The 16,322-nt window shown below is 26.4% G+C and overlaps 1 protein-coding gene across 1 annotated transcript; it reads left to right on the top strand.

Annotated features, from left to right (window-relative positions):
- Positions 1-1,571: 1,571 nt before the first annotated feature.
- On the top strand, positions 1,572-11,919 carry LOC107441835 (uncharacterized). The gene is made up of 3 exons (XM_043047302.3): positions 1,572-2,162; positions 2,924-3,007; positions 11,277-11,919. The coding sequence occupies exons 1-3, from the start codon at positions 1,753-1,755 to the stop codon at positions 11,728-11,730; spliced, it is 948 nt and encodes a 315-aa protein (XP_042903236.1). The 5' UTR covers positions 1,572-1,752; the 3' UTR covers positions 11,731-11,919.
- The last annotated feature ends 4,403 nt before the right edge of the window (positions 11,920-16,322 follow it).

The raw sequence follows: 16,322 nt of genomic DNA, 5'->3' as shown, positions 1-16,322 counted from the left end.
GTTTTCTTTAGCGTGTAACGCAAAATTTGATAATTTAATTTTATTTGAAATAGGTTATTTTTATAGCTTTCATAAATATATAATTGTATTTCGATACTTAAATTGTGGCTTATTTTTTTCACGCCTTGAGTTAAAAAGAAGAGCTTTTTGCTTATATTCAGAAAGTTGATACCTTAAATTTGATTATTTTAATTTCAACTTAATCTTGGTAGAAATAAATTATTTTCATAACTTTTACAAACATTGTTTTACGCCGATAGTTAAATTGCGCGTTACTTTGATTTTTGGGATGAGTTTAAAATTACAAAATATATGAAGAGCATCTCGTTATATTCACAGAAATAATTGGTTGTCTGTCAAAGACGCTAAAAAAATTATTTATTATATAAAAAAATTCATTACGATTACTGAGCAATTCGCTGGAACTCTTTAAGCGTCAAGCAATCAGAAAGATATCTTTGTGGTTTCCCTTTAGGTGCAGCACAAAATATAATTGTTTTCTTAAGGAAAAACATTCATAAAGGCAGCAATATTTAAATATTTACATAAATTATGAGTTATTTTATTTGTATTCCTTGTTAAAACAAAACAAAATGAGGAGCATTTGATTTAGCAGGTTAGATAGTCTTATGCGGAAGTTAAGAAATAAATTGGGACATTTCGATACGGATATATATATATATATATATATATATATATATATATATATATATATATATATATATATATATATATATATATATATATATATATATATATATATATATATATATATATATATATATATATATATATATATATAAATATATAATAATAATAATAATAATAATTCAAATAATTATTCTTGCAAATGAATTTATAAAGATCGGAAATTGATAGATGCTGTATACAATCGAATTCACAATAAATGCTACGAATAATTATTTTGATGAAAAAGATTTTTATTTTTAATTCTCATCGGAAAATTTAACTAATGAACAGTTGTACGGCTTATATATATATATAGGTATATATTTTTTAAATGAATCACATAAAGCATTTTTAATTATAGCGATTTTAAAACAATAATAGTAAACTAATAAAATCCAATGGGTTATAGTTTTGAACTCGTTCTGTTAAATCATATATTTAAATATAAAAAATAGTAATATAAGCATCTATACTTCAGTTATAATAGAACCAGAATCTTCAACCTAGTAACTATGGTTGAATAAGCAAATATCCTTCCTTTGATTTTAATTAACTCAAGTTCTGAAAACCGAAACTAAACAAAACCGAAAGTATAGTATATAATTGCTAGTAATCTGAATAATCTCTGGTTTTAAAACTTCATCAAACAAACAAATAAATTACAAGTGATGAATAGACACCTATAAGCAATATACAAAATAACATACTGGTTTTCAGTAATAAAAAAAAAATTTAGAATTTAAATTAAATTGCTTTTTAATGATCAACACTGATTAAGTGCTATGATTAGGTATGTCGGGGATGTCAGAAAATGATATATATACAGATGCGAACGTCACTTTTTTTGCGTAAAACCGGTCTGTCAAAAGCTTGTATCTTTTCTAACCTCTCCCTTCTCGGGAAAAGTTAAATGTCCTTATCCCCTATATTAGTCCCCTGCGAGCGCCACTTTTTTTGAGTAAAACCTGTTTGTCAAAAGAGTGTGGCTTTTCTAAAACTCCCCGGGAAAAGTTAATTGTCCTGATACCCTATATTAGTCCCTGACTAGGTCTTACCTATTCAATGTCTGTAGCAATGGCGGAATACCATATCAGTAACATGGATAAATATTATTGCTTAAACGCCGCTTCTAAATATAAATATTTTACCGTTGACGAAAAACGCTTTCTTCTTGCATACAGTGCTAAAGCAATTAACATTACAGATACTACTCTTAATGGCATATTGCATCATTTTTATTCTAATTTAGTACTTGAGAAAGTCGAGACTATTGATACTGTCCTTAAAGTGATCAAGGAACTTAAATTGGATCTCTGGTCTATGTTCAAGAAAGAACTTGAAGGAAAACATGTCGATTTATCACACTGTTGTCTCTTAAGAAATCCCGATGCATTTATCAGAATAACAGAAGCAGGAGCCTCTAACGGATCAACAAACGCAATACGCATATATCAGTTGTCCCTTTTAGAAATGTAAGTTTTTATTTCAGTTACTTTTCTGCTTAAATTTTTAAACTTGTTCATGTTTTACCCTTTATTAAAATAATTAGTGTCCCTTTATTAAAATAATTAGTATTTTAAGATTCATAGCGCTGAGTGCGAAAATATATTTCTTTACTTTTAAGACCAGTAATAGATTGAATATAATAATTTTAAAATAGACGTAGAACTAATGTAAATTTTAAATCTTTTTAAAGCTATAATTAATTAAAAATTGCATTGAATTCTTTATATTTAAATTTAAATTGGTTAATTTTAGGGATTAGCATAAAATTTATATGATATGCCGCTGTTTTCAAATCAAGCATTGTTAATGAGGTAAATAATCTTACTTCAAAAGTACAGGCTTTGTACTAAAATTGATAATTATTGTTATAAATTTTTGCTCATTAATGCTATTTTATTATCATTGCTTTTAGAATATCTCTGCTTCCTTAATATATTCTGGAACAAGCAATTTTCAATAATTGACTGCAGATCCTTGCTTCTTTATAATTTTTTTACACAATTGTTTTTTGTTAACATAATATTATACAAAAAAAAAAACTTATTTTAATATTTGAAAAAATTACTTATTAAATTACTTAAAAATTACTTACTTATTACAGGACTAAAATTACTTATTTTAATATTTATTTTTCATTTTTTGCTTTAATTTCACTTATTTCTGAGTCATTTTTTTACATATTCTCTTTGTATATGCATTTTATGGACAGTTTTTTTTTTATTTTTAGTCTTTTCAGAAATCCCGAAGCATTCATCAGAGGCTATAACGGACCACTTTTGGGATACCCATCTGAGCTGTCCTTCTTTCCATTGTAAGTTTTTATTTCAGCTGCTTTTCTGCTTAGAGATTTTTTAACCAGTTTAGGTTTTTACCCCATCTTTAAAATTTTTGGTATCGTTATCGAAATTTAGTTTTATGACTTGAAATTTTATAGAGTTACAAACACTTTTATAGATATTTAAGAAATTTCCTGCAAGTAAATCTCAAAACTTACGGGTGTTTTGTTTCCTTTAAAAGGCTATATCCTTAAATATATGTAAAGATTTAAATACAGTCGAACCCCGCTATAGTGAACCGTCTGTGGACTCAGTAATGTGTCCACTATAACCGATGGCTCACTATATCCAAATTTTTTGAAGAATATTTTTTGCATAAGACAGTTGAATGATTGAAAAGTGGATTTGCATTTTTGCATAAGTTATTTAAAAAATTATTAACTAATTAACAGATAATAAAGCAAAAATTGATGGAAAGAGTAATTACGTCGCTAAATATTAGTTTTATTTTCACTTTTTATGAAAAAAATTTGTGATTTTTGATTGAACACAATTTGATTTTAAATTGAGTTCATCAATTTTCTTATCTACAATGTGCAAAGAATGCAAGATTTTTACATTTTGAACAAGATTTCGAACCATCTTAACAAAGCATCTCCTACGTTTTCTCTTTGAGCTCCACGCAGTTTTTTCGATGAAATCATGTTTTTGTCGTATGCCGCAAGAATTGCACTTCGATTTTTCCAAATGTTTGAAACTGTAGATTTTGACAAGCAAAATTCCTTACACAGTGTCGATTGATTGGTTCCATCATCAATACGCTTTACAATTTTAACTTTGTCCTCTATCGAAAACGCTGCTCTCTTTAGAGAATTTGCCATTTTCACTGCTTTTGAAATAAAAATTTTGTCTCAAATAGATAATGATATGAAGAGAGCATCTGTAGAATGAGTTAAATTGTTCCCCTTCTTGATTGTCAAGGGGTGATTTGTAAAGAATATGGTTTGAACAGATAAGAAAATTCCAAAAATTCAGCAGGTGGCCAAGTTAACTAGTTGTAGAGCAAGCTTGGGGAAAAGAGATATAGCGAGGCTTGTCAGGGAGGGGGGAGTATAAGATAAATGATCTGTTTGACATTTATTACAGTATAGTTAGAAGTGATAAGCATAAAGGAGAGTAATATGACACATTTTATAGGAATGCATTCATTTTCAGTCCCAACACCTACAAGTTTAAAGATGGAGGACTGAAAAAGATATTTAAAGAAATGAAATTTGAGTCCACTATAACCGGGTTTCCAAGTTCTAAGCTGTTCACTATAAGCGTTAAAAATAACATTATTTAAATAGGAATACGGACGGGACCGCTAAAAAAGTTCACTACATCCGAGTGTTCACTATATCCCAGGTTCACTATAGCGGGGTTCGACTGTACATGTAAAGATTGAAGAGAAGCACCAAAACACTGTCTCTTTCTTTCCTACCTGATCCAGTTTGTAATAGAAAATAATTTTAGATTAAATGTAGAGTTACCTAATGCAACCTTTAAATATTTTTAAACCTAAAATGTAATGAAAATTGCATTGAATTCCTTATATTTAAATTAGAAAAAGGCTCCTACCTTAACATTAGGGTGCAGGTGGGTAATTTTAGGGATATGCATGGAATTTATAATATATGTAGCTTTCATTTTAAGCAATACTAATGAGGCAAATATTCTTGCATTTCGAAATACATGTTTTGCTCTCAAATTAATAATAATTATTATAAGTTTTTGTTTTAATTGCTATAACTTCTTATTATCTTAGTTCATTATCATTGTTATCTCAGATTCCTTTACATATTCTGAAACAGGGCAATAATTGCCGATTCTAAGGCAATAATTGCCGATAACTGCCGATTCCTAATTTCTTATAACTTTTTTTATCCATTTCATTTTGATAAAAATAATATTATACTTTATTAGAAAACGTTCCCTATTTTCAGATTTCTTTTTTATTTCTTTTTTTTTATATCCTAACAAACAAATTAATTTCATTTATTAATTTTTTTCTTTTGCAAATTCCCTTTATACTTTATTTTACATATTTATCATACAAAATTTATAATTCTCCGTTTTTTTTTTAACTTAATAGATGTACATATTATAAAGATGTACTTTCTCTTTATTTTATCCATTCATATTAATTCAAGGTTACAATTTTGTCCAATAAAATGATTAATTGATTTTTTCGCATTTATGTCTTATAAAGGTTCTTTTTTATGTCAACAGTTGCAAATAATGTAAGTTATCCAAAAAATTTTACCGATTGCCGTTTCCTTTTTTGAATTGGTTATTATTTTTTTTTCTCGGCTAATTTTTCTGTTTTGTTTTTGTATTTTTTTTCCCATCGATGTGGTGTGAAAATTCCTTCTTCGGCTTTTTTTATTAACATGTTTTTTTCCTAATTTTTCTTCATTCTCGGCCCATTTTTTTGTTTTAGTTTTACATATTTCCTATATACATATTGCATGCTTTCTATTCCTCTATACATATTTTTACAATTACATATTTTCCATTTTGAATAAATGTATCTCATATTTTTATTATGAGATCCTCATGTTTTTATTTTTATTATCATTTACCCAATACTCTCAATTCAAAATCAAAGACAATTATTTCATCAAACAAAATTTTAAATTTTCTGTCAATACTTCTTTGTTATTATTTTGCTTTTAGTCACCTTTAAATTTTGTATTTCGTCCCATTATCTTGCATTATGTCTAAAGTTGCGTCGTAGCGATTCTTTCTTAATCCTTATCGTTCCGTCACCCATCTTTTTTAATTCGGAAAAATATTTTTGATTTTTAACGAGTAAAATTCATTAGTTTATTGTTTTTTTTGTTGTTGCTCATTCTTTAAATTCTACCCGCTTTTTTTTTCTTGCTAGCAATCTCAATCGTTGTATATTCTTCTTTAGCTAAAGCAAGCGCTTCACATTCATTGCTTGGCGACATCCCGGCATTAGAGAGCTCTTGTTTTTTCATCTTTTCATGAGTTTCATTTCTACGCTTCTTTTGATTATTTCTTTTAATTTAAAATAATAACTTTTAACTTTATGAGACAGAATTGATTATTTTCCGATTTTCTTAGTGATAATTTTTGTACTACTCATTAGTTTTTTTATTTGTGTTATTTATTGTTTTTTCTCCGTAGATTTGTTTTTGAAGTTCTGTTTCAGACTTTCTTACCCAGATTGAGCTTAAAATATTGTTTAAATTGAAATTAATATTTTATGTACTCTTTCGTACAAAACTCATATTTTTTCTTTCTTTCAGTTTACTGCCTTTTTTGAGAAAAACCTATTTACATTGAATAGATAAACTTTATGTAAGAAATAATAGATCCTGCTAAATATTATGTACATTATTAAAGATTTCTGTCCAAATTATAATACTTTTCTTAAATTAAATATCAAACCAATGCGCTCTTGTAAATGATTTTTGACTTCAAGCCATTGACAGTGTTTTTTTTAACAGTTCTTCAGTTTTATTTCACTGAATATACAGATAGTTTAGCTTTATTTAATATTTCTTTTAAGGGAGCAGTTTTATTTTATGTTTTATAACGAAGATTTTTCAATTGTTGTGTGAAGGATGTGTTTCATGGCTCAGAAAATATTGTACACATATTTGACATTGGAAAGATTATTATAAATTTAACTAAAATAAAATCACATATTCCCCTTATCAAAGGGAAATTGCCACTGTTAAATATTTTGAGTGCAGATTTTCAATTGAGTAAATTTATTGCTTTTATAACACTAGTAAATTTTTTTAAATGGGATATTCAGTTATTATTTTATAATTAACTCAATGAATATTAAGGGTGTAAAAAATAAACTGGACAAAAATTCTTTGATGTAACTTCATAAGAGAAAAATAAAGTGTCTTACTATCCAATTCTAATGAGATTGTAGCCTTATTGAGGCAAAATTTTTATTCAGCACAATTGTGTAGAGACCAGACGGACGATTTGAAACAGTTTTTTTCTTGCTTACAAACAACTGCATAATAGTGGATCATTCGCTTAATATTGTTAAGGCCAAAGAAAAAAAAGAAGAAAAAAATCGTTCACTAAGTACCCCGACTATTGTGAAAAATTTTGTATTGAGTGTGGAAAGAAGATACAAAGAGAGATGAACTCACAAATTGGAAAGAAATTAGTTAATTTCCATTCTGTGATGCAATTAATTTGTCCTAGTTTTCCGCCGCTGCCTGTTAATTTTTAAATCAGTAAAACTTACAGCTTTGATATTACAATGATACGACTTGTAACAATTCTGTTTTAGAAATCCCTTAAAGTATAGCATAAAGTATTTTAATTTAAATTACACATTAAAAAATGTCTTAAAAATACATAATAGGTAGGACACAGCCTACCTATTATTCTATGTAATAAAATATTATGTGTCACTAAGATAAAAATTCTAATGCATATGAAATCTTAGAATGTCAAATTTTGTATTGCGAAGGCTTTATAGGCACAATTGCAATGAAAATAATAAGTGCCTTTAAATTAAGTGAATAGGTAACACATTCAAGCTGGCTTAAGACTTTTTCCTGGGCAGTGGAAAGAACAGTGGCGATTAAAGAATAGAATAAAACCAACAAGAACATGAAATTTCTTACAGTGAATTCGTTGCATTAAATTAAGGAATTACAAGAATAATATAAATAATGCTCTGAGAAAAATATTTAGTCAATGATTTTATTATTAGTTGTATTAATTTATAAACTGAAAAATAGGAGTATAATTGTAATGGCAATGATTTTTAAATCTTCTCAAAAACATTTTTCAAAATAATATTTTTAATATTACTCCTATAAGAAGTACAATTCTTATAAGATTTTAAACGATTTATAACTTTTGAACGATTTATAATTTTAAAAGTTATTTAATTATCAAAATAATGTTTTTTCAAATTCTATAAAGAGATCCTAAGATGATTTTCTCCCTGAAGAAATATTAAATTTTTTTCAGAAATACAAGATAATTACTTTTATAATAACCTTCTTTACATAAAAGTCAACAATTGTTTTCTAGTCTTAATGGAGTTTGTAAACGTTGTGTTTATGTACATAAATTTGAAACAATTTTGTTTTAAATATTTGACTTGCCGAGGAAATAGTTTGTAAAAAATGCACTCTTATTTTTAAATGCATTCTCTATTTTTGCCTCCTTAATAAAAAATCCATTTTTGCTTACAAAAATTTCGTTATTTTTCATGTTTTTTTTCATTCATTACTTAGTTTATTGAATGTAAATTTGTGTATAATATATTGCAACAATGGACTATTTTCCCCTATAAAGATTCGTTGTTTTGCTATTCAGTTTAGTCGGAGAAAAAACAAATGCTTTTTTCAAATCATTACCGACATCCTTTTTTAAAATTAATTTTCATTTTGTAATCATTATCACAGGTAGAGCAACATTATCATTACAACAATGCATAAACTTATTCATAAAAGTAAATCCTAAATTTATAATGCTTTTTTTTATCTATTTAGGTCTTAATCAATTAAATATTCTGTTAAAGGAGATATAATCAAATTCTGACATTCTTTTTGATTCTGCAAATTGTGCGACTTAAACAATGCTTTAAAATACTGAGTATGAAATTATAAATTAAAAACTTAAACAAAACTTCGTGAACTTAAAGTTAAGATTATTTTTCTCATACACAATTTACATGACTGAAGTTATATCGGAATTTTTTTTAAAATTTATTTATTTATTTAATAATATTTAACCCTTTCCAAGCAATTGTCAATAGAAAAAGAAGTGTCTGTAGTGGGGTACTTTTAAATTATGAAACTTCTTTTATTATTAACTCAAAATTAAATTCTCATAAGATTTGAAATATAATTAAATTGAAAGATATACATTCGGTGCTCTTTGGTAAGACGCCCGATAACAGCGAAACTTTTATTATAATGCACCAAGTATGAAGTCCTGTTTTTATTCTATAAACTCCATGTTATTTTTGCTTCAAATAAAAGATTCATACTGAACTGTTTATAGTTACGAAGTAATTATTTAAACCATTATTTCTTTTGATACATTTGGATATATTACTTCTTTTTGACTACACAATAAATGCGGAACATATTGAATCGCCTTTGAGTAGAGGAAAAGTGACGTGATTCCCTAAATTCTTAACTTTAGTCATAGGTGGTCGTAATTCATGGTAATAGGGAATTCTAAAACATGGTGGACACCTCTGCTAACATCTTATCCCACATTTAGTTAAGTTGGTGTACGGCTCTCAATGCAACCTTAGTGACCATTCCTTCTACTTCAATCAAGCAGTAAAACATTTTTTGATAAAATCGTGGTCTCGCTAATAATATTTGCCAGAAGAAAGTGTGCAGTGGGGGGATGTTAATTACTGTTTCTTCATTTTTTAGCCTATTTTAGAATTTTCATTTAATAGTAATTTCTTATGTGTTATATTTTTTTTTACTTTTGTTGTTTATTTAAGATGCAAATTACATTTAAACAATGAAAAAACATTTTTTTGTAATCTTTAGGTGACAAGGGGCTTTTAAATTTTAAAAATCGGTCTAAACTTTAATTAGAAAAATGCGACTTTTTCGAGATTATTGGCTAAAAAGTTATACAAAAATCAATGGATGCCCTCTTGTCATCTAAGTTGATTAGAAAGTATAGGTTCTGGGTGCATTAATAAATTTTAATTAATTTGCAAAAATGTTACTTTAAAGTGGTTACATTTTAGAGAATTTTGAGCGGATTTTTACTAATCTATATAAACCAAACCTCTGCTCATTACCTTTAAGAAAATAGCCTCTGAAAATGTTAGAACTTTTGCATTTCATATACTAAAAAGTTAATAACTACGACACTGACCAGAAGCCGTGGATGGCAAAAATCATGATGTCCTTTTCTGATCATAAAATCGTATATATTTGTCTTAAATCGGATTTTTCTTTGTATTTTCTTTTAAGTTTATTATCTAACGCATCTGATTTAAGATTTTAATAAGACTTACTGATATTGTTTAAAAGTAATACAATCAAAATAGTTATTATTTCTTATTAAAATGGATAAAATTATTAATATATTATTGCTGACTAATCACTGGGTTTAAAAAAATCATAGTTATATTTTTCAATCTCAACTTTCTGATGATTGTTAAACATCGCCAATGAATTTGTCAACCAGATACCTAGTGATAAGTAAATTAGTTTAGGGAAGAAAACATAACTGAAAAAAAATTATGTCACTCTGGATTGAGCTAGTCTTGATACACACTACCTTCATATTTAATAAGATATAAAAGCACTGCATTTTAATTAGCAAAAAACTAAATGGGTATAATTGAAATATGTTTACAGCGAAAAAAATTATTATTTTAAATGTGTTTAATGGAGAATTACTATTCAACACTTTCATATGACTCTTATTCACATTTACTCTATTTTAAAGCATAATAATTTACATGCCTATTCCTTTCAATATTTTTAATAATAAAAAATTCTAATCATCAATAAAATCAGATTTAAAACAATTGCCCCCTATAGAATCTATTTATTAATTTTATTGAAAGAAAAATATTTTGTGTTTAAAATAATTTTTTTAATCAATTTGTTTTTCAATTTGTTTAAATTATTCATTTGTTTTAAAAAAAAACCCATTTTATTTAAATCAATACACATTTTATTGAAATAATGAAAATATTATTGTAGTAATTTCATTGCATGTGCTTTTTATTATTTCGTAATAAAAACGATGACTTCCATAAAAAACATTCATTATCAATGGCATCTGACATTTAAAAAATCACACCTTTAAGAATGTATTTATTAATTGTATTATATTAAAACATTTTAAACATAAATTAATAATATTTTTAGTAAGTATATTATTGTTAAATTCTAAAAAAATTATGTTTGTTTAAGCTTATGTTTTTTACGTTTCAGCTGAATTAAACTTGTAATTTATTTAAAAAAAATCAAATGATTTAAATCACGGTTATATTCAAAATGCATTATTTTCTATCTTAAAAATTTTAAGTGAATTGGAGGGTCTACTACTGAAACAATTGGGAAAATAGCTTAGCAATTTCTTTCCATTTTGACTATTCTTTCTTCAATTTTGAATTAAGATTCCCCTTAAAACGGAACCAGCTATAATTTCGTGTTGACAATCACTTTTAAAATGTATTGAAACAGAGTAACACATCTTACACGCGTTTAAAAAATTTAATTTGAGTCTTTTTAATTAATTTTTTTTACTTTTTAGGTTTCTTAATTTTCTAAACTACAATACGTGGATAGAAAATTGGGATGATATTTCCAGAAATCCTCTCAAATTCCGTGCACTTCAGTTTCTGAATCTTCATATGCGGTTCACTTACATCACCCGTAAATCTGCAGAGACCGAAATGGCCGTGCGAGTACTCTGGAGCTCCATCCCAGATCCGCTTTTGACCTTCACTGATATTTTTAGGCTTTTTGAAGGGGTCGATCCTATGTATTATCAGGAGATAAACAACATATGGCAATGGTACTGCAATCTAGTGAATTATGAAGAATCTTCTGTCAGGCGTCCACGATCTCTGAAGCACCTTTCAAGATGCTTCATCAGAAACCAATTAGGAGACAACTTTAAGTTGCCCGAAGGAGTGGAGGAACTGGGCATTCCCAAACCTGTCCAGAAGTATTTACTTCTGAGAGATTTCCACAAGATAGAATGAATACTTTATCTTGAAATCAATTTTTTCAAAGTATTTCACGAAATAAATAAAAGACTTGATTACTTTAAATATGATTTCGAAATGTTAATGTTTCTTATAAACTTCTTTACGATATTATTTTAAATGTTGCATGCTTCACTGTTGAAATATTTCTCCCGCATATAAATAAACAATGTAATCTATGTGTAATTATACTTTGTTTGTATCCTTCAATTTAATTGCTTGCTGTTATTTGCTTCTTTTGTTTTTTGTTTGCTTGAAGTATCTATTTACATTTACATAGAAAATACAGTACATGGATAATTTGAAAATTGTGAGGACAATATAGCACAATATAACATTAAAAGTATTAATACTTGTGACATATGTTTGATAATGTGATATTTTTGTTTCTTACAATTTGCAGTTTTCTTTTGCATAGATTTACATAGTATTTTGTAGTGGTGCTTTGATTATTTTTTGAAACTTTTTTCAAAGCATTCAAAGCAGCATTTATGAGAAGCAGTATTTAATTTACAATTTAATGAAAAGTCAACGCAAAAGCTCATACAGAATTATGAAAACGTGACTTAGTGAAAAAGAAACAAAAAATTAATCCTGGAAATAGCTACAAAGCGTAATATTTTAGTAATGTAAAATTTTAGTGTATTTGAAATGCCACCATTCAATGTTGCATTCAAAATTATATTTTAAAAACTTTAGTAACGAGGATACTTAATAACGTACTGGCATTTTAAATTTCATTATTATAATTGCACATTTATCACATTACTTAAAACTATGCCGAGAACTACTTATGAATAAAATATATGAATGTTCAATTAGCTCACTCAAATCAATTGTATATGGTTTTTTAACGGCTTGATGGCTTTATTGAATATAGAATTCACAACTGATTTCAGTTATTTTATATATCTCGAGGGAAGATGATTTTGCCTACAGATTGTAGACTGAATAAAATTGCACAACACTGCAGGAAAAGGACAGAAAAATTTGGCGACAGAAGAATTTGGTAACATATTTCCAAAACATACCAGGATTTTGCGAAAAAAAAAATTGAGTGTAATACCTTCTTGCAACACTGATAAAATATACTGTTGATTTTAATTATAAGTTGTATGTGATAAAATGATAGGGTAGGATTTATATATGATGGTCTGAAATAAACAAATTTTTCTCTTGTTAAAAATGAGATAGTTTAGTTAGGTATCCTGAACCTCGCTTTTTAAAAATAGAGAGTTAAAGCAATAAGTAAAAGGTATTAGTTTTACGATTTTTTTTGCCTTCTTACTAGGAAAAATTACAAATGATTTCTAGTTGATATTAGAAAGATTTAACATTGACGTATACATAGAAGATTGAAATTGTTACTCCGACCTTTTCAAAGATGATTTCTTTGTAAATCGAATAAATATTTAAAATCTGTATATAATAATTAATTTAATAAAAAGCCTATTAGAAACTCGCTCATCAAAACGCGTTAATATTTTATTTAATTTGATTAACGGAAGTAATTTTTTAAACGGAGCACTCTTTTCTTTCAAATAAACTTTTACATCAGTTTCTTAGATATCTGGGTTTCCCTTTCTCTATAAATAATAACTGAAGATAGGTAGAAATACTCTTTTTTTAAAAATTTAGATACATTTTACTTATTAAAGGCTAACTTATATCCAAACCAATCTGGTATTGTAGAGTACGGCCTGAGGAACCAATCTGAGAGAGTTTGATTTGAGCGCATTTGATTTGTTAGCTATAAAGATTATGGGTCCGAAATTGGATGCGCGTGAGGTAATAATGGTATACTGGGTTATTTAAAGAAGTTTTTAATTAATATGTTAGATATTTAATTCCAAAACTTTAATGATTTTAGGAGGTTAACACGCATTTAAAAAAGAAAGTGAAAAGCATGATTTGCCCAATTCGCAGAGATTTATCCGAATAGGATTTGAACAATGGTAAAAAGTATAAATTAACAGAGAAGATTTTAGTAAAGTTATTAATAATAGCATACAATTAACTCAATGATTTTTTATAGAGTTTATAAAATTTTCTGAAATATTATTTAGATTCAAGATCACACAATTTTATTAAACAATATTATATTATTATTATAATGTTAAAATACAACTATTCAAGCAAACTATACAATATCACTGTTCAAGAGAGACAAATATATATATATATATATATATAGTATATATATATATATATATATATATATATATATATATATATATATATATATATATATATATATATATATATATATATATTTATATATATATATATATATATATATATATATATATATATTATATATATATATTGTATATTTCATGAGATTTCATGAAATACCAAAAACTGCCCTTTCAAGTTCAGAACTAAACAAAGCAGCAAGCAAAAATTTTTCTTCATACTAAACATTTTCCTTTTTTTACTGGGTAGGCGTATTCTTAATTACGTACTTTTTAGGCAGAATAATTTTTTTTTTCTTTTAAAACTTATTCTTTACGTGTTACTAACGCTAACCTATATCTGTTTAGTTTCAGCCAAAATTGGAGTATTTAGAGCATTTTATACGCTTATACTTTAGACTAGACACCTTATCTCTAGTAGTAAGGTAAACTGCAGCCTTTTGGTTATAAAATGTTCGGTGTTTTTATCAGTTGCAAAATAAATAAATGGAAACTTATGCGACCTACAATTTTGATCGATTGCGATTTTCGTAGTCTATATATTCAGATGCTAATTAAGTATAAGGAAGAAAGTAACTAAGCATTAAATTAACTATCAAGCTATAGAAAAATTGCAATAAATTCAATAATTAAATTCAGAGATTTCTATGAATAAATTCACAGATAAGTTATTAATTCAAATTTGATAATTCAAAATTGAACTTGAATATTCAACAAATTTTAATGCTAAACCAAAACAATTATTTTTTTTAACATAATTTCTTTATTTTAGTAATAGGTAATAGGAAAAAACTGAACAGTTTAAGCAACCGTTACTTTTTAATCAATTAAGTATATGTATTGCAATTTAAATATGATTTAAGAAATTAATTAATTAAAAGCATAAGCTCAAAGCTAAGATTATTTTCACATAAACAATTTACATATCTGAAGTGAGATCAGAATTTCTTTGATTTTTATCCAATTATTTACTTATTTATTAATATTTAATCCTTGCCGAGCAGTTGTCAATAAGAAAAGTAAAGTGTATGTGGTTTGGTGCTTTCAAAAAATAAAACTTCTCTTCTTAACTTAAAATAAAATTCATATAATAATTACAATCTAATTTCTCAGTAAGAGATGCAGTGTGCGCTCTTATGGAACAGCGAACCTCCTATAATAATGACAGATGTATAATACAGATGTACATGTTTTTATTCCATAAGCCACATGTTATTTTTATTTTCATCAGAGGGTCTATGCTGAACCATTTATAGCAACTAAAATGTAGTGATTTAAGTTAGAAAAAAATAACAGAGTAATTTTTTATAATATATAAACATAGAATAATATAATATTGAAATATTAAGAAAGGAATGTTGTGTCAATAAAATTTTTTTTGAGAGTTACCAAATTCTTATTAAAGTAAAGCATTGCTTTATTAAAATTGGTCAAGTATGTTTTATCTTTAAATAAACATTTAATATATTTTCACGTAATTATGGCAAAATGTGTGGTTATGGCGAATGTGTGGTTGTGGCATGTTAGTCTGAAACTAACCACTCGCCACTTAATTATTCATTAAAAATAGTAGCGACTTATTAAGTATGCAACCAGTCATTTTTCACTTTGTTTTTTCTGATAAAATATAAAATCACACCAATGCAGAAAGTCTCTGAAAAACAGAATTTTTATTAAAACGTGCAAAATCTGTTTTAAAAGAAGTTAATCCTTCAGAACCCATAAATTTGATATGTAAATATTCTTGTGAAAGGAGAGTTCCTTAGCATATTCCGTATTTCAAAGTTATAACATATACCTTGAGTGTATTTTTAATCCCAAAATATTTTTTAATTTAGTTTTTTAAGGTCAGTATATTTAACTGAATTTTGTCCCATATTCATATAATTTTTATTGAGAAATTAGCTTTTTATTGTTGTACGATTATTCCAATAAAATTTTTTTTTAAATTATTGCCTAATTAAATCTAACATTAATGTTAAAAAAAAAAAATGATAAAATTAGCTTTTAAACGAAAAATACTTACCGATATATGTCAAAGACTCATTAGGTTATTGTGTCACAAATTTTGAATTTCTTGGCTTAAATATTTTTTTTTCATGTGCGGTTAATTAGTTTACAAAACTATGTAACCTTTAGTTTCGCTATGATTAATCATAATCACAGTAATCTTGGAATTTCATACATAAAACTAAAACAGTTTTGTGTTTTAGGAAGAAAATAAACAGTCTCTTTCTTTTCTTTTTCATTTTTCTTATTTATTTTTTGTTTTTTATTTATATTCCATTTTTGAAAATTTAGGGAAAAAAAAGTACAAACCACGTTGGTGGTAATTCAAGCTGACTGAGGGAGGAGTCTCTTAATCTTTAGAAAAGGTAACACCATTCATAGGAC

The sequence above is a fragment of the Parasteatoda tepidariorum genome, chromosome 3, assembly GCF_982258835.1.
Source record: "Parasteatoda tepidariorum strain Cologne lab strain chromosome 3, Ptep-v5.0, whole genome shotgun sequence".
NCBI classification, from domain to species: Eukaryota; Metazoa; Arthropoda; class Arachnida; order Araneae; family Theridiidae; genus Parasteatoda; species Parasteatoda tepidariorum.
Note: the sequence above shows the minus strand (reverse complement) of the source record. Positions and strands in the feature narration are given on the sequence as shown.